Source organism: Talpa occidentalis, unplaced genomic scaffold, assembly GCF_014898055.3.
Source record: "Talpa occidentalis isolate TD23 unplaced genomic scaffold, MPIMG_talOcc4v2.1 talOcc4.2, whole genome shotgun sequence".
Lineage (NCBI taxonomy): Eukaryota > Metazoa > Chordata > Mammalia > Eulipotyphla > Talpidae > Talpa > Talpa occidentalis.
The window spans coordinates 152,938,938-152,956,952 of NW_023602073.1; the positions used below are offsets into that span (position 1 = coordinate 152,938,938).

Sequence of the window (18,015 nt, forward strand, 5' to 3'; positions counted from 1 at the left end):
GGCTGGCGCGTCATTTTCCGACGCCGGCGGCCTTGAGCGGACGTCAGGGACCTCGGCCCGGCGGGTTGGCGTGTCATCTTCCGGCGCCGGCGGCCCGAACGGACGTCAGGGACCTCGGCCGGGCGGGCGGAGTGTCATCTTCCGGCGCCGGCGGCCTGATCGGACGTCATGGAGGTAGCCGGGCCGGGCCAGGCGTGGAGGGCGGGCGGGTTCCGGGGGCGGCCGCAGAGGCGGGTGGGCCGCCTGCCTCGCGCTGGCCGACCGACAGGCCCGCCCGCCTCCGACCCGCCGACTTCCCCAGGGGCCGCGTCCCTCCGTCCTCTCGTTCAGTGTAGACGTGACGCTCGCGAGCGGGTCCGGCCCCCTCGGTACTGGAGCCGCGGCCGCGCCGGCTGACGAGCCCTCCCTGCAAGGGGTCTGGCGGCGTGGGCGCCAACGCCTGCCGTTCCAGCTCACCCCATACCCTAGCCGCCCCGGGCCATGCGTAGAGTGTGAAACGAAGCCATCATGGTCTTCACCACCGTCGCGCGATTCCACCAGGTTGCCTCGCAATAAAGATTTTATTTCCCTCCCGCGGCAATTATCAAACATTACAGCCGGTGATTAGCTTCTTGAGCACTGCGAGCTGGATGCTTCTCAAGTACCATCTTGTTACTGCAGCCCTGGGCGCGGGTATTGTTTTGCACCATCTATTAAGACAGAGGCTCAGAATTTACCTTTTCAGGGCAAGAGGTAGAAGGAGTCCGAGGACTGATTCACGCTTAACCCTTTAGCTCCAAGCACAGGTCATTTGCCCCAGCGCGGGGACTGGCGGCTCGGAGAAGAGCGGCGTGGGTGGGCGCGCAGGTGAGGGGTGTCTGGCTGCTGGTGGGAGGGCAGGGACTACAGTACAGCTGGAGGGTGTGTTTATCCACCACGAGTGGCAAAGCATCGCAGCTAGCACCTGATGTTCCTTAATTTCAGGTTGGATTTCATTTTGAAATTACCAGTGGGGTCTTTGCTTGCCTGAGAGCGTGCTTCAGGTTACCCTTGAAGCCTACTTCTAGAACTGGAGTCTTTCCCCAAAGGGAGCTGTGGGCACTGGGGTTGCGCAATCTCAGGCAGCAGCCAGTGACTCGGCCAACTTCATTCATTTTGTGTACGGGTCGTAGCGGGAGCACACATGTAAGACCCAGTTTCTTCACTCCGGATCCTATCCGATCCGATCTCGGCTGGCACTGGTGACTGTGTTGATAAAGAATCCATCATACGAAGAGCCCCTTCTTAGGGCTTCAGTCGCCATATCCACAGCCAGCTTCGGTGCAGGAGCAGGTGTGATATCATCAGTCTCTCTGCCCTTTCACCCCCACCCAAGAAGGGCAGCTCTTGCCCTGCTGGAACTGCTTATTCGGGCCCTCTGGGGGCTGCTTTATGCAAACCGAGCACCTCCGGAGCCCTTCTGATTGGAGGGGTGCTTCTCAAGCGGTGATTGGGCCACTTTCAACCCTGGGCTTGGCTAGGAGCAGGCCCGGCGGAGGGCCCCTGCCTGCTCTGGCCTGCTCTGGCCTGCTCAGGCCTGCGGGGCCGCGCGGGGGACGGCGGGAGCGCCTTTAATGTGAAAGCGGTCGTGTATTTCAGTATCTGTCGGGAGAGAGACCATTTGTTTTTGAGCTAAGAGAAGTGAATATAAAGAGTGAACTAGTCAAAAACCCCGAAGCAGGCATCTGAAAACGGGTCTTACAGGGACCGCAGCTGTGTCAGCTGCGGGGCACAGGGGAGCCCGGGGCAGGAGTACCTGGTGCAGGGGAGCCCTGCGCAGGGGCTGCCCGCTGTTTGGCAGGCCCGGGGAGTGACTCTGCAGGCAGCAGGTGTGATCCCCAGACCTTAGCTGCTAGGCTCCACAGGGGACTGCTTGACTACCAGGACCTAGGGCAGAGGGGAAGCTTCTGGGAGAGCAGACAGGGTCACCACACTACTGAGCCTTGAGGAGCTCGGGTCATGCACTGTGCAAACCCAGATGCCACGTACTTTGATGCAGCAAATCAAGAGCCCCGTGTTTTCCCCAGGGCCGAGTGCCCCGGCCTTAGGGGCCTGGCGCTTCCAGAAGGAACTGGACCATGAAGCTGGCTTCACGGGGAGTCGGGGTTTGCTCTCTACTTCTGTTTTAGTTGGTTATGCTTGATTTTCTGCTCTCCCACTCCCTGCTGAAAGCAGCTTACTTGTTACTGGGGAGAGTGAGGGTCTCTGGGAGGAACGCTGTGCTCACAGAGTGTGCTGAGCTTCTGTGAACTTGCATCTTTAGTGTGGTGATCAGTAAAATCACTTTACATCTTTAAACATTGAATTGAAAATATTTACATTGCTAATCTTTCATTCATACTTCATCCGCTATTATAATCAGGCAGCCTCCTGATGTCAGAAAATGTGTTAACAGCAGCGCTGCCTTGTGTCCTGTACTTGGATGCAGTAGACCTTTCTCCTGACTTAAGTTCATCAAAACAGTCCCGTTTGCCGCTGAGCAGCGTCTCTGATCTTTCCTGCTGCAGGGCTCAGGCGACCCCGTCACCACGTGTCTCTCCCCCTCCGTGCATGAGCTGATCTGCAGAGTCGGCTTTGAAGCCCGCGAACGTTGCGACACCAGCACTGTCGTGAGCCCGCACGGGGAGGTGTGCTGGGCAGCCTTCACGGCCTGCATCATCCATGCGGGCTCAGGTCCGTGCTGCTCAGGTCCGCGTGTGTCGGCTCGGCCCACTGACGCCCGGTTCTCGCTCTGACCTTGCTGCTTTTGCATTGAGGCTGTTCTAACACAGGTTGAGTGAGAAGGAGGAGGGCTCTGTGAAGAGAGGGCATGAGGACCGAGAGCCAGGGGAGTTCCGGGAACCTGGCTGGGGGGCCTGTGCCGGGCATGGGGTGCGGGCCAGGGGCCGCTGGGGCTTGGAGCGCAGCGGGTGGGGCTGGACACAGATGCCACACGAGCTGAGGCGCAACAGCGGCGACCTGTCCCACGAGCGGCCCCAGGCGGCCCTGCGCACCTCGCGCCGGATGGCTGAGACCTGTGAGCGGCCACCAGGGCGCGTGCTCTGCGCTCCCCGCCCCAGCCCGGAGCAGGCCGGAAGAGTGGGTACAAGGGACTCTGCAGCAATTTTTAATAGCAAACAGGTAAAAAAAAAAAAAAAACACTAGAACAAGTCAAGTGTCAAGCCCCAGGGAATTGGTTAAGTAAATCATGGAGGCGTGGATGTCATGGACTACTATTAAGCAGTAAAAAAAGCATGCGGAGACTTGTCTTTTTAATGGGGAAATACCTGAGGGTGATTTTACAAAGTGAAAACGTGAGGGGAACGTACATTTGTACCTGCCTACGTTTGTGCAAATTTTTAAAAATAGACCCAAGGAATTAAGAACCGTTGCTGCGGAGGAAGGAGCTGGGCGGCCGAGGACGCTTCACTCTTTGTCTTGCTTGAGGAGGAACCCCATGAATGTTCAGTCCCAAACTTATCCAGAGCGTTTTAAAAATTCACGTTGTGAATTCGACACCACTGAGAACTCAAGTCTCAGGCTCAGTCAGACACGCAGACCAGGAGATTTATCCTGTGAGCCGGGTCTTGCATAAGCATGTACAGGTGACGGGTGAAGAAATCCAGTGAAGGATTTTTCTCCTGTTTGGGCCTTTCTGTGTTTCCAGACTCCTGACAGGCGGGTGGTGTGGGCGCCAGCCCCGAGCGTCCTGTCAGCGCAGTCCTGGACGGGGCGGCTCTGTGCAACGAGCCCCTCCCGGCGGCCTTGGTGCCTGGCCTCGCCCTGCCACTGACGCGCGTTTCCTTGTCCCTAGGCGAGGATCTGGATTACCCGGGCAGCGTGAGGCTCCTGGGCCCCGTGTGCGAGGCTGTCCACTCACACGTGTTATCTCTGACCTGGGAGCAGTTTGAGGCCCGATTTGCACCGTGGCTCGAGTGGACAAGCTTCCCAGAGGTGTGGCCTTGGGACAGACTTTACAAGTGAAAGGCTTGGCCAGTGCCACTTGGAGGCTCGTACTGCTTTGCTAGTCCCTCCGTCCTCTGGGTCCTCCAAGCGAAGAAGGCTGAGGGGCCGAGGGGAGCGGGGTCTCTGGACACAGGCCATGTCGGGCACCCCGCGGGCTCGGCGCTGGGAGGCCAGTACACGGGTGTGGCTCTGGGACAGCGGGAGACGGTGGCCGCAGGATAGAAGAGGAGACGGACTGTTGGGCGGGAAGGGATCCGTGGCCAGCGGGGCCCGGGGTGCAGGGGGGGGGGTGCTGGATGGGGCACACCGGCTCTTGCTGTGGTTGGCTCGTGCCTTCGCTCCAGCCGGGTGCTGCTCCTGGGCGCTGGGTGGCGCTGCCGGCCAGGCCTGCGCGGAGCCTGATGCCGCAGCCCTCGGAGCCCCGGCCAGTAGAAGCGCGCCGCTCCCCGGGCACACCCTCCCGGGCGGGGAGCCGCCTGGGCCGCGTCTGTAGGCCGAGTCCACGCGGGATCGGGGCGGGTGTCCCCCAGTTTGCAGTTACCCCGGGTCCCGGCCTCAGTACAGGCAGACGCCGCGGGCGATGCTGCGTTCCCGTGGGGATGTTGCCGAAGCCGGCAGCCGCCCGCGTGCCCGCCGTGTCTCCGGCGGGCATTTTGACCCTGGTGGTGCGCATTGAGAAGCGCTTCCCGCTGAGGGCACCTGTGAACCCGAGTCTCTCTCTGAACAGCTGTTCCCTGAAGTGCTGGGTGCCCTGCGCTGCGCGCGGCCGGCCGCCATCTCCCTGGGCCTGATGAAGCTGACGGCGCTCCTGGAGCGGGCCCTGGGCGACGTGAGTGGCCCTCCCTCTGGCCCACCGAGCTCAGACCGGGCCAGCGCCCTCGGGGTTTGGAGTTCGGGTCCTGTTTCCCACAAAAGGCCGTGGCCTGGCGCCGGCGCTGGCCGTGTGTCTCCTTTGATCCCTCCTGAAGGGAGAGGCCGGAGCCTCGGGACGCGTCCCCGCCGGTGCTTGGCTGGGCCCACAACGCGCAGCGACCCAGACCTTGTCTCCACCCCAGGTCTTCCTGCTCGTCGGGCGCGAGTGCCCCTTCCTGCTGCGGGACCTGCTTGCGTCGGCGGAGCTCGCGCAAGTCTTCGGGCGGCCTGTGGTGAGCTGCTTGCCTGAAACCCACCTCGGCACAGTGCCGACCTCCTGCTCCCGCGCTTTGCTCCTCGAGACTTTCTGCTGCATTAGAAGAAAATTAGTCACATTAGTGACTCAAGCATGTTCCCTGTCCCCACTCCACCGTCAAGCATGTTCTCTGTCCCCACTGCACCGTCAGAGTTAGCGTTTTCCAGCCAAAATACACGTCTCTCCCCCCTGAGCTGGAGTGTGGTATAATGACCTCTGGTGCAGTGACCTCTGGTGTGATAGGCTCTGGTGAGGTGGCCTCTGGTGAGGTGGCCTCTGGTGGGGTGGCCTCTGGTGAGGTGGCCTCAGGTGAGGTGGCCTCTGGTGGGGTGGCCTCTGGTGAGGTGGCCTCAGGTGAGGTGGCCTCTGGTGGGGTGGCCTCAGGTGAGGTGGCCTCAGGTGAGGTGACCTCTGGTGAGATGATCTCTGGTGAGGTGACTTCTGGTGGGGAGGCCTCTGGTGTGATAGGCTCTGTGAGGTGACCTCTGGTGAGGTGGCTGGCCTCTGGTGTGACAGCGCTTGCTGGTGTCATCTCTGGGTGGAGTAATTTACCACTTGAAGTCAGCTGCTCTCCTCAGGTGCTGATAATTACATCACAGCATCACAGCGCTGATTCTAGAATGTCACTAGCTCTTTAAACAGCGATGGTTCATTCAAAAATGTAGATATTTTTAATGTTTGGGAATTATGCTCTTTGCAGCTGTTCAGACTTAGGGTGAAAAGATGTCCATGGAAGCATGCAGCCCTGCAGGGGGTGCAGTGGAGCCTGGAGGTGACCTTGGCGCCACGCGAGGTTGCGGAAGGGGCCGCCCTGGCGGGTGCGGTGCTGGCACCAGGCTGCCGGCGAGCCTCAGGCCATGAGTGCATGGCACGAGCGTGTGGGTGCGTCAGCGTGTCTCCGCTGGCGCGTCCTGGTGGGCTGAAAGCCCGTCTCCCCCTTGGGGTGCGCTGACCGCCGGCACAAGCTCCGGGTGCGTTGCGGTGGCCCCCCTCCCGGTAGTGGCACGGGCTCCCGCCGCCGCCGCTGGTCCCCCAGGAGCTTATGCAGATGGCACGCGCAGCGCACCGAAGAGTAGTATCAGATTAGTGACACCGCGTGTCACCAGCCGTAGGCCAGTGTCGAGTCCCGCGGTGGGGGGCCTGCGGCGCAGCCCCCGCAGCCCACAGCCCCTCCCCCCACCCGTGCTCTCCAGCACCCGGCCCACCCCGGCCCATCCCGCCTGGGTCCCCGTGCCGGCTCGCGCCGCTCGGCCCCATGATGTGTCGTCTGGACCCAGCACGTCCATGGCCCCCGCCCGGCCGCCGCAGCTCCTGGCGCCACGTCCACCCCCGGTGAGCAGCTGCTGGCGGCCGGTAGTCACGCGTGTCCCCCGCAGATGAATGTGCTGCGCGTCCTCCTGGGCTCGCCCCGCGGCCTCAACCTGCGCAACGTCCTGTGGCATGGCTTCGCGGCCCCGGGAGAGGTCCCTGCCAAGTAAGGCCCTGCCCCCCACGCGGGGTGGGATGCTCTGGGGAGACGGGGTTCTCTGGATGTTGACCGCGGGGTGACTGGGAGGCGGCCACTCCCCAGGGGCGGCTGGGTGAAATGGCACAGGGACCCCGGCCGGCTTCCCTCCCGCGCAGGGGCTGGGCAAGCGAGGGCAGGAGTGAGCCGCGAGCCGTCCCCCGCCCACCCACCCCCCAGGTACTGCTCCACGGTGCTGCTGCTGATGGCGGGGCTGGGCCAGCTGCTGCGGCGCTTCCTCCAGCAGAGCCGCCGGACCCTGGCGCCCCGGCCACCCAGGACGCTGACCCTTGCGGAGGACCTGAGTGCCGTCCCCGGCAAGTACAGCTCATCAGGGCTCGCACGGCCTGGCCTGCCACGGGGGCGATGAGGCCTCGGCCGGCACTCTGCAAGTGTGACCCCCCCAGGGCCACAGTACCCCCAGGACCACCCTGCCCCGCAGGTCCCCCAGGGCCTGTGCCGGAGCGTGGCTGCCACGCCACAGCCCCCGTGGAAAGTGGCGACGGCCGGTGATACACACACAGGGCTGGGGCTTTGCCTCTTCAGAGCAGCCTCAAGCGCACAGCAAAATGGAGGCATTTCCGCACGCTGCCCCGCTGGCCACACCACCGGGCAGAGTGGCCCATTTTCACGTGACGGCCACCTCCAGTCCGTGCCTGCCGAGGGCGCACCCTGACTTCTGAGTGTGCTTGACTCTTCGCGGCCAGTGTACTGGGTGCTCGGCGCTGCGCCCCCTCCTCATGGGCTGGCGGGCGCGTCCCAGGAGGACGGGGCTTCGACCTCATCTCTTCCCCGTCCTGCCTGCACCCCCGGGGCCCGGCCTGGCTTTCTCCTCACCCCCCGGGGCCCGGCCCAGTGTCCTCCTCACCCCCAAGGCCTGGCCTGTGTCCTGCTCTCTGTCCTGTGTCCTGCTCGCCCCCCGGGGCTGGCCCAGCTGTCACGCGCCTGCAGGCCGAGGCCGCCGGGTGCTCGCGCCGCCTCCCCGCTGGCTGCTGAGATCCGCTCTCAGGCGCGTGCGTCTCGCAGGTGTCACAGCCGAGGCGCTGTCCGCTCTGGAGGCCGCAGCCAGGAGGTCGGCCTTCGTGCCGGAGACCATGCTGCCGTACTGGGAGGAGGCGCTCGCCAAGTTCACGTCGCACAGGTGCGTGAGGCGCTGGCGGCCGAGGCAGCCCTGCCCGGGCCCCCTCCCGTGCTGCTGTGGGGGTGCATGGGCGCGGAGGCGAGGGGCTGGGCGTCAGGCGTCCGGTATAGCTGGAGGACAGATGCTGGGCTGCGGCTCAGGGGCTCGTCCTGCTGCTGGCATGTTGGCAGCTGACTTTAGACTTGACCTCTGGCTGTTCCTCCAGTTCCCAGTGGGGGTGCGGCGTGTCCTCTGTGGCGGGCCGGAGCCCAGCAGAGAGTGTGGCTTTGCTCCCGAGGAGCGGGCGCAGGTGCCCCAGTCCCTCCAGTCACGGCCCCCCGCAGCCCCTGGTGCTGAGCACCTGCTAGACGTGAGGAAAGGGCCCCAGGAAATGGTTGCAGCCCGCTCCTGGGAGACTTGACCGGGGACACGACAGAGACCCCAGCTGGGCGTCTCTGTCGCATCCCCAGCGCTCCCCCCCTCGCCCCGGCACCCTTTGCCTGGCCTCGCGGCGAGCGTGCCGGGCTCCCCCTGAAGACGGCGTCCGGCAGGTTCGCGGACTGTGCCATCCTGCTGCTGACCCAGCTGGAGACCACGCTTCGGAGCATCTTTGCCGCAGTTAATGGCTGTCCCCAGAGGCTCCTGACCGCCGAGGTACCAGGCCCTGCTGGGGGCTCGTCGTGCCGGGGCATGGCCCATGGGGCTCCGTGCCTGGGCTCAGAGCTCCCCTAGGAGCGCCTGAGGCTGTGGCGCGGACGGTCGCAGCGTCAGCTGGTCTCTCAGCAGCCCCCAGCCCTCAGCTGAGCGCTTGGCGCCCCAGGCTGCAGGGTGGTGCGGAGCGGGGCAGCGGCTGCCGGGTCTAGGGAGCGGGTGGACGAAGGGCGGATGGCGCCGCCAGGGCGGTCCTGTGAGCCGCGGTGGAGCCGGCATGCATGTCTTGCTGGGCTGGGCAGGTGTCAGGCCCAGTGGCACGCGGGGTCCTGGGCAGCAGTGTGGACCTGGCCGGCGAGCGAGGCCCGGCACAGAGCTTGGGACAACCGCAGGGCGGGGGGCTGGTGACACAGGCCGGGGGCGCGGGCGGCAGGCCCTTCGGCCATGCCCTGGAGGCTTGGCCTGCGTCACGTGACCATGTCGTCGTCAGCTGCTTTCCAGAGTGTTCCAGGTGAGGATTTGTCTCCAAAGAAAGGTCCAGACGTGCGGCCGTGGGCCGGAGCTCTTCCTGCTTTACATGACGTCACCCACGGGTAGTCGGCTCTGATTTTTTTTTCTTTCTTTCCTTCCCGCTCCTGAAGTCAACAGCTCTTTACACCACCTTTGACGAGGTAAGGAAGCTCGGAGCAACCTTGAAACAGGAAACGAGTCTTCTAAAGTGCAAACCAAAGCAGGAAAGCGGCGATCAGCCGCACGCCTCGGCTTCCAGGCCGACAAGGCCACGGTGGGTGGGACGCAGGTCCCGGGCTCCATGCGAGGCCCCTAGCCCTGGCCCAGCCCCTCAGCCGAGGGAGAGCCAAGCCGAAGTAGGAGCCTGGGGAGTAAGTGTGGTCGACGCGGACACCGTGTGAGCCCAGGGCACCCCCAGGCCTGGAGACAGGAGTCGGCCAGGGCCGCCTTGCAGGGGGGTCCCCAAGCTCTCGTGAGTGAAGATGTGACTTACGAAGCAATTCTGATGTGTAATTACACACATGTGCACACACGCTGGCACACAGGCCCATGCACACAGGCACACACAGGCACGTGTTCAGACGCAGTCAGGAGGCCTCAGGCTGGGTCCTGGTCAGGTGCAGGTTGAGGCTGCCTCATGTGTCCGGTGTGTGGGCCCCACAGTGCGGCCCCGGCACTGCAGGCAGCACCTCAGCCACTGGCCCTCGGAAGCTGGTGCCAAGCAGGATGACCCCGGAGCCAGTTTGTGCCCCGACAGCTGTCCACTCCCGCCCCTCTCCAGCCACTGCTTGGGCTCGGGGTCGCTGGCGTCTGGAGCCAGCCCTGCGGCTCAGGGTCAAGGCAGGGCCCTCCTGACAGGACGTGCTTCCATCCCCCATACCCACATGCTCACCCTCTCACTTCCACCGGGGTGGGGCAGACCTGACCTCCGAACAGACCCGCCAGACGGCGGGGAGGTGCCAGCTGCACCCCAGGTGCTCCCAGTTCACCCTCAGGACGTCATGATGAAACCATGTTGAAGGGAATCCCACTCTGAGGGCCTCTGTGTCCCCCACTAATGTAAACTCCATGTGCACGTGGTGTGGGGGGGATGTGGGGGTGGGGTGTGGTGTGTGTGGGGTGGAGGGGTATGGTGTGGTGTGGGGTGTGTGTAGTATGTGGTGTGTGTTCAGGGGGGTTGTGTGGGGGGTGTGGGGTGTATGTGTGTGGTATGGTATGCGTGTGGTGTGGGGGTGTGGGGTATTGGGGTGCGTGGTATGTGTTCGGGGGGTGGTATGGGGGTGTGTGTGAGGTGTGTGTGTGGTATGGTGTGTGTGTGTGTGTTGGGGTGTGTATTCGGGGGTGTGGGTGTGGGGCGTGTGGGTGTGTGGGGTGGTGTGCGTATAGTGTGGGGTGGGGGGTGTAGTGTATGTGTGTATGATGTTGGGGGAGGTGGGCTGTGGGGTGGGTGTGGGGGGGTGTGCGGGGTGGGGTGTGTGGGGAGGTATGGGGGGGTGTGTGTGGGGGGTGTGCCTGTCACAGCCTCTGTCCCGGTGTTGCAGATGCTGGCAGAGCGCCTGGGCGATGGCCAGGTCAACCGGCTGCCCGCCGTGCTGGGGGAGGCCGCCATGGTACGTCCCTGCTCCCTGGACGGTGTGTGCCTGGGGTGCAGCCGGGCTCCTCCACAGTGAGCCCCTTTCCCTGTGTGGAGGCCCCCCATAGCTGTCAGCGCTGCCCTTGTGCGGCCGAGGCCTGGGGCTTGGCGGGCCCTGCGGGGGCAGTCTCGGGGTGCGGGGGCGCAGCTGCGGGGAGCAAGGGATGACGCATCCCAGCGCGTGCCTCGGCGTTGCCTGGGCGTCCGTGAGGATCTTCTGGTGGCTGCAGACGGGGCTCCCCTCACCCGCTCGCTGGGCATCTGCATTGGGAGCCCCGCCCTGGGGTCCCCAATCACCCTGTTCACCCTGGCTCTCTGGGTGTCTCTTGCCCTCGGGTGCCTGACTCTTTGCGCTCGGAACCCCAGGTCCGCATCCGTGCACCTGCGGGCCGGCTGGCTGGGGCTTCTGTGCCCAGAGCCTCTCTGGGGTGGGGGTGGGGGTGGGAGGGATGGGCAGGGGCTTGGAGGGCTGCCCCAGGACGGCCTATGGGGGGTGGAGGGGGTGTGCAGGAAGGGCACCCCAGGATGGCCTGTGGAGGGGCAGGGGGTGCAGGGGACGGGAGGGACGCCCCAGGATAGCTGGGGGGGGCAAGGGGTGGGAAGGACGCCCCACGATGGCCCGCGGGGGACAGGGCACAGGAGGGACGCCCCATGATGGCCTGTGGTGGGTCGGGGGGCGAGGGACGGGAGGGACACCCCAGGACGGCCTGCGGGGAGGTGAGGGGCGTGGCTGCTGGCCCCGCAGACCCCCTCCTCCGCAGGAGTTCCTGTGGGACTTCCTGAGCCACCGTGAGGGCCCGCGCCTCCGGGACCGCCTGAGCCACGGGGAGGTCTGCGTCCGCGAGTTCCCGGTCGCTGCCGCCGAGCTGCTGCTGGCCTTTGCCCTGGCGCTGCTGCTGCGCCTCGCGGGCGGGGCCGAGGCTGCTGCTGCCCAGGTGAGGCCGGGAGCACGGGTGCGGACGGGTCCCGCCTGGAGTGGACGCCCGAGCCGGCCTCTGGCGCTGCGGGTGTGAGCTGGGCCTGCGGCCTGGCCGGGCCGGGCCCCTGGGTGGGCGCCGGTGGCCGCACGACACCCCCCCTTCCCCCGGGTGAGCGGGGCTGGCCGGGTCGGGCAAGTGCCTCCTGGCGGTGGTGGACGTTTGCTAAAGCTGCTGACTCGGTCTTCTGCGCCGTCCAGGCTGGAGGAGTCGTGCTGACCCTCGGCCAGAGCGCCTGGGCGGCTGAGGTGAGATTGGGGGAAGAGCCCACATGGGAGGGGCGTTCTCAGGCGCCCCGGCAGCCCCCTGCCCCACGCCGAGAGGGGTGAGGGCCTCTTCAGGACCGGCCTCCCTCGGGCTCTGGTTTTCTCGGATGTGGCCATTTCCCGAGGGCCGTGGCCTTGCGCTCGGGCGCCGGTGTCGGGGGGCGTCGGCGTGTCCCCAGGCGGCACCGAGCAAGGGCTCGTCCTGCCCGTCCCTGGCCTTGGAGCACGGGCTCTGGGGACGGTGTGGACGGGCCTGCCCGCTGGGTCCCGGGTCCCGCCCGCGCCCAGCCTTCCTCTCCAGCCTCTCGAGCCCGTCCCCGTGGCCGCGCCTCGGCCGTCCTCACCACGCGCTTTGCCCTCCCACGAGCAGCTCTTGGTCTGGCCGGGCTCTATGCCCCAGGGCCGAGCCGGGCCCAGCTCGCCCTACAGACCTCCCGGAGGGCCCGTCTCTAGGGCAGGACGCGCGCTCCCCGCCTGGCTCCTCTCGTGCGAGGCCCGCGCCCCCCGCCGGCTCCCCAGCGCTGTCGCCGCAGGCGGCCGAGGGGTGGGGAGGAACAAGGCGCAGATCCCAGACAAGCACCAAACCCCAGGACCCCAGGGGTGCCTGTCCCCGCCCAGCATCCCCCTCCTCTGCCTCCCCGGCCTCTCACGCCCCCGGCCCTCCGTCCCGTCTGTCCCGCTCCCGCAGCTGCTCGGCCCGTCCCCCCGCCCCCCACCCTGCAGCCAGCCGCGGCCTCCACGCCGGCCTGGGGGGGGCGCCGCGGCTCCGCTGTCTTGGGTTTTGTTCTGTGCCGTTGAGAATCCCGGGTCGTTCGGCCGTGTGTGTGTCTCCCTGGGCGCGTGTCCGGGCGGCGGCCCTCGGCTCCACGGGCTTCCCTGCGGCCTCTGCGCGGCCGCCGCTCCTCGCCGGGGTGCGGGCCACAGGCGCAGTCGGCTCCGTGGCGGGGACGGTCGTGTCTGAGCCCTGGCGCTCACCCCGCGGGGACGCGTCCTCTTCCTCCCTGGTGCGGCCACCCGTGGCCGTGGGGCTGACCCCCGTGGTCAGTCCTCGCGTGTCGCCTTCGTGTGAGGCCATCCTGCCACTGCGCGGCCATCGCGGGGCGCCGGGCTGCCTGGGGAGCCACGGGCGGTGACCGGCGCCTGTTCTCTGACCCAGGAGAGCGCGGCAGTGCGGGCGCTGGTCGGTCTCGCCGAGGGCTACCGAGCTCGCTTCCACCCCGTCCCCCAGCTCAAAAAACAGGTACACTTGGGGGCGGCACCGGGGCGGACGCCCCGCTTCCTCTGCAGGGACGCGGGGGGCGCAGATCTGGCCTCTGGGAGCGCGGCCCGGCTGTCTGGAGCTGGCCGGGACAGCAGCGGGCGGGACGGGGTGGGGCTCCCGAGGGGTCCTGGCGTGTCCGGCCCTCCCATCGCCCCCGCCGCAGGTCCCCGGCCGTTGGGCGTCTCCTGCCCCCGCGGGTGTTGGGCAGAGGGTTTCACGCAAGGACCTGCCTTTGTTCCGCACCGTCTTCTCGCGTCCGGCCTTCCGGCCCGGCGGGCGGAGGGTGAGGGCTGCCGGGCGCCGGGCGCTGCTGGCCCGTGGGGAGAGTGGCCACAGCGGGGAGCTGTCCCGCCGGCCCTCCCGCTGGCGCGGACGTGGCGGGGGCCGCGGTGGCAGGACCTGCAGGTGTTGGGGGGACACGGCTGTTTCTGGGGTGTGGCGGTCCTGGCAGCGGCCGAGGCAGAGCTCCGTCCGGGAGCCTGCCCTGCAGGAGCCATGGAGTCGCGGAAGCCGCGGGAGGAAGCTGGGCACGGGAGACCGAATCGGGCGGATCTTCCTCGAAAACAGCCAAGGAAGAAGCGGGCAGGGAGAGCGTCAGCGCATGGGCCTCCTGCGTCCCCCCACCCCAGGGAGCCCTCGGCCCCCCAACACGGCCCTGCCTGCCGAGGGGCCACCGCGGTGGCCCGGGTCTCGTCCTCTCGCGCTGGCCGCCGAGGGGTCTGTGACGACCGCAGAGGTGTGTCTTGCAGAGGTGGCTGCGGCCGCCGCAGCGCTTAGCTCGTCCAGGGCTGATGGCGCAGCGTCTCCGCAGGTGCTGAGCTGCGAGCGGAGCCTGGGGGCCTGGCGCCTGCTGTCGCTGCCCCCAGACCTGGCGCGGGAAGCAGCCAGGTGAGCCCTGCCTGCCCGGCGGCAGGCCGGCCTGGTGCTGGCCAAGCCGGTCGTGGGCCTGCGGGGGCTGCCTCGGGTGGGGCGTGGGGGGCCTGCCCTGGACATGGGGGACGGCCATGGGGCATGGGGGGGTCTGTGGGGGAGGCTTGTGTCCTGGCCACTTGGGTGGCTGAGCAGCAGGGACAAGGGGGGAGGGAAGTGCCTCTTGGAGACACTGAGTGGCTGCGAGAACCGGGGTGCAGCCGGGGAGGGGCGGGGCCCTGGCGTCTGCTGGCCGCCCGCCACGAGCCCTGCTTGCTCTCCCTAGGCTGGAAGGCAGCCCCGAGGCCGACGCCTGCTGCTCCTTGATCCTGAAAGTCCGGGCTGCGCTCCCACCCTGGCCCGGGGTGCGCTGGGTGTTCAGCCCGGACGTAGGCGCTGTCCCCGCCGGGGGGTGAGTTCTGGGCGCCCCGGCTGGGCACACGCGGTCTCACCCGGGCAGCAGAGCCCCTTCCCGGGGCCCCCCACGCAGCCGGGCCGCTGTCCAGGCCGCATGGAGGCACTCAGGCCGCGTCTCTCCCAGGTGGGCTCCGGTGCTCGAGGCGCTCTGCGGCACGCCCGTGCCCACCCTCTTCTGCCCCCGGCCGGTGCTGGAGGTGCTGGCCCTGCTCCGCCGCGTCCTGGCCCACCTGGCGCACCTGGCCCAGCAGGTGGCGGCCTCCGCGGAGCAGCGGCTGCAGCAGTGGGCGCAACGGGCCCTGCGCTCCCGGCAGAGGCTCAACTGCCTGCGCATGACTCGGAGGTGGGTGCAGGGGTAGGGGGTGCCTGTTGGGCGCAGGGGGAGGGCGGGGGGACTTAGGGTGTCCCAGTGGACACAGGGGGAGGGTGGGTTGGGGGTTTGGAGGGGCAGGCTTGGGGTGCCCAGCACGCCAGAGCCCCGAGAGGTTGGACAGGCCGGGCTCCACCTCTGCCAGAGCCTTTGCCCTTTGGGGTGACAGCGGCTGACTCGGCGTGTCCCGAAGTGAGCAGGGACTCGTCCCGGCTTTGGGGTGCAGCTCCCACTTCCTCTGCCGCAGAGCTCTGAGGGGCTCCTGGGGTCTCCAAGACGGGGCCGGCGCCCTCTCTGGGCACAGCCTCCCAGGAGAGGCTTGGGGGTAGGATGGCAGGAGGCTGTGGGGCGCCAGCCCGAGTGCCGAGCGCCCCCCCGCCCCCACAGCCTGCAGCTCCTGAGTCCTGCGCTCTCCCTGCTGCTGGTGCTGGTGGCCCTGGAGGCAGTGAGTGTCCACTCGGTCTCGGGGAAGAGCCGCGGCGAGTACCAGCAGTACCTGAGGTGAGTGTCGGGCCATGCGGCCCCCGCTGGTGTTTCGTGAGGGTCTTGCCCCCGGGAGCGGCTTCACTCGGTGACAAGCCCAGCGAGTCGCTCCTTCCCTGAGCACGGCGCAGCCCTCGCGGGGCCAGCACTGGGCATGTGGCCCCGTCGGGCCGCAGCTGGGCTCAGAACCCGGCCTGTGTGCTGGGCCTGTGCTCCGGCTGGGGCGCGCACGGCCCACGTGAGGGAGAGGGCGGGGCGGGCGCGGGGCCAAGTCGCGCCAGGGGCCCTCAGCGGGACGGCCGGTGCAGGCTGCAGGGTCCCTGTCGCGAGCCCGAGCGCTGGAGACACAGCCCGGCGAGGGCGTGCGACCAGGCAGGCTCCAGCCCAGCGCGTGGGGGCGGCCTGCGGGGCGGCTGGGGCTGGGGCTGGGGCCTGCAGCTGTGACAGGAATGGTGCCCTCTGGGGGCCACGCCCCAGACCAAGAGCCGCCCCTGGAAGATCTGGGCCCCTCAGGGGTCGTTCTTTTAACTTGTAAGTTGGTAAGTTTTCAAAATTACAGGTGGAGAAGAGACCCCTCAGGAGGCTTGGGGAGAGGTGCCAAGGTGCCGTGGCCGCTCCCCTCGTTCTGGGGCCCGGCCCGGCCTGGCGCTGTCCCACAGAACGACGGCCGTGGCAGCGGGCCCCGTCGGAGCCGGGCTGCCGAGGGCAGAGGCGAGAGCAGACGGGGTGCCCCCCAGGACCAGGCGCGACGCCTTCCTCTGAAATCTGGCCCCTCCGTCAGAACGTCGCAGCCGCGAGTGACAGGGCGCCGGGCCGGGGAGCCCCACGGTCCTGGGCCGTGACCCTGGGCCAGCGACTCCCGCGGCCTGTGCGCCGTCCTGCCTCGGGTGTCGCGGTCCTGGTCGCCTGAGGCGGAGCTGGCGCGCTGCTGAGCGCACATTCAGCGTGTGGCTGCGTTTCTAATGAAGCCAATAAATTCCCTTTTCTCTTCCGACAGGCTCTGGAGGTCGGTCCTGCAGTGCACCGAGAACCTGCTGACCTACACCAGCCCCGAGAAGAACAAGTGGGACGAAACTGTCCCCCTCACCCGCGCGGCCCTGTCGAAGATCTGGGCTTTCAGTGAGAAGCAGCAGATGCTGATGCATTTAGCCCGTAGGCCCACGAGTGACGTGGCCTCATGAAAACACCTCGGGGCCCTTTGGTTCTGTCAGGAGCCCAGCGGGGGACCTGGTGGCAGGCAGCTGGGTGCCACAGGCCGGGGGGGCGCCGCTCTGCTTGACCAGGGTGCGAGCCGGACCCGACCTGCCGGGGCTGGGTTGTCCCGGGAACCAGGTGACTTGGCCGTTTGGGTCTCCTTTCCCCAGAGCGTGTTGTCCGTGTTGTCCATGGCAGGGAACACTCTCTTGCCCCGGTGTGACCCAGAAATGACCGCTGCGCTCCAGCAGCAGCCTGCTGCGAGAATGAGGCCCGTGCTCCCCGGCGGGCCTCCGCAGACGTCCGCTCCCGGCAGGCTCGGGTGGCCTGGCTTCTGTTCTGGCGGCGGCGTGTGAGGGGAGCGGGTGTGAGGACCGCGTGTGGCCAGGCCGGGCCCAACGGTGCACATCCCTGCCCACACCAGGGCCGCGGGCTTGGTTTGGGGACTGTGCGTTCCGTGAGGGCAGCTCTGTGTGGCGACAGACATTCCGTCCACCTCTTTGCCAACTCGGCACCTTCTGCTGACCAGCCTGGCTGGCTGGGAAGACTCGGAACTGGTGCTTCTGCCCCGGGGCGCCTTCGTCTTTGCCACGTGACCCCCGTCCACAGTCAGGGTCCGCTGGGGGGTCTGCACAGGGGCCCCTGCCTCCCCGGATACTTGGGCGTGCCTCCTGCTGTGGGTGCCCGCGGTCACACCTCCGTGCTGCCTCGCCCACCTCTGGGCCACGGTCCCCCACCCGCCCGACCCGCTTCTGCAGCCTTGCGGGCGGGTGACCCGCTTGCTGTGGCCTTCCCCGGGAGATGGGAGACCTCAGCACGAGGTCCCGGATGCCCCCTGGTCCACAGCCCACCTGCCCCCTGCGGGCGGCAGCCCCACCCCAAGGGCAGCAGGGACAGTCCCCTTTGGCCTCCTGTGAGGCGCCGGCGCCAGTGGCTCAGCCTGCAGTCAGCGGACTGGGCTGTCGGGAAGCACCGCCTTCACGGCGGAGGTGCCTGGGACACAGGTCCACAAGGTCCACGCCAGGGCAGCGCCCCTCCTGGCCGCCCGATCAGAGGCCACTTTGCCCCGCCCCGTCAGTTCCTCCCGGGCCCGCGGCGGCCTGACCCTGGGCCGGACATGGGCTCCCTGGCCTGCAGTGGGCGCCTGCAGGGGTGCGCCTGAGCTGTGGGGGCCAGGCAGGGTGTTGGGGGCCCTCGTGGGGTCAGGCCAGCCGGGTGCAGGCTGCAGTCTGCACCCAGGAGGCAGCCGCGCCCTCCCACTCTCGCGCCCTGGAGCCCCCACCATGGGACCTCATGCAAGGGTGGGCGCCGCCTGCAGGACGTCCCTGCGGGGCCAGTGGGGGGATGTTCCCTCCTGCCGGGCGGGCACCTGGGCACCCAGCACATCTGTGGCCATGAGCCTGCCCAGGGCCGGGGGCTTCGGGTGCCAACGGGTATCGGCGTGGAGGGTCGAGCTCAGCATGAGTCCAGCCTCCGCAGTGGACGCCACCTGCGGCCACCCCAGCTTCCCGCGGGACCCCTGCCCCTCGGACCATCCATCTTGGCAAGGCCCCCGGGGTCTCATGTCCTGTAGCCGCGTGGTCAGCTGG

General features: G+C 67.5%; 1 protein-coding gene across 1 annotated transcript; it reads left to right on the forward strand.

The window, feature by feature from the left end:
* Nucleotides 1-98: 98 nt before the first annotated feature.
* On the forward strand, nucleotides 99-17,525 carry ERMARD (ER membrane associated RNA degradation). Its single transcript, XM_037518809.1, has 19 exons — nucleotides 99-174; nucleotides 2,526-2,691; nucleotides 3,812-3,951; nucleotides 4,691-4,792; nucleotides 5,019-5,108; nucleotides 6,508-6,605; nucleotides 6,816-6,952; nucleotides 7,662-7,776; nucleotides 8,307-8,409; nucleotides 9,048-9,077; nucleotides 10,458-10,526; nucleotides 11,311-11,463; nucleotides 11,666-11,686; nucleotides 12,949-13,032; nucleotides 13,865-13,941; nucleotides 14,249-14,374; nucleotides 14,504-14,722; nucleotides 15,137-15,250; nucleotides 16,230-17,525. Exons 1-19 carry the CDS (start codon nucleotides 169-171, stop codon nucleotides 16,411-16,413), a joined length of 2,034 nt encoding a protein of 677 aa, XP_037374706.1. The 5' UTR covers nucleotides 99-168; the 3' UTR covers nucleotides 16,414-17,525.
* The last annotated feature ends 490 nt before the right edge of the window (nucleotides 17,526-18,015 follow it).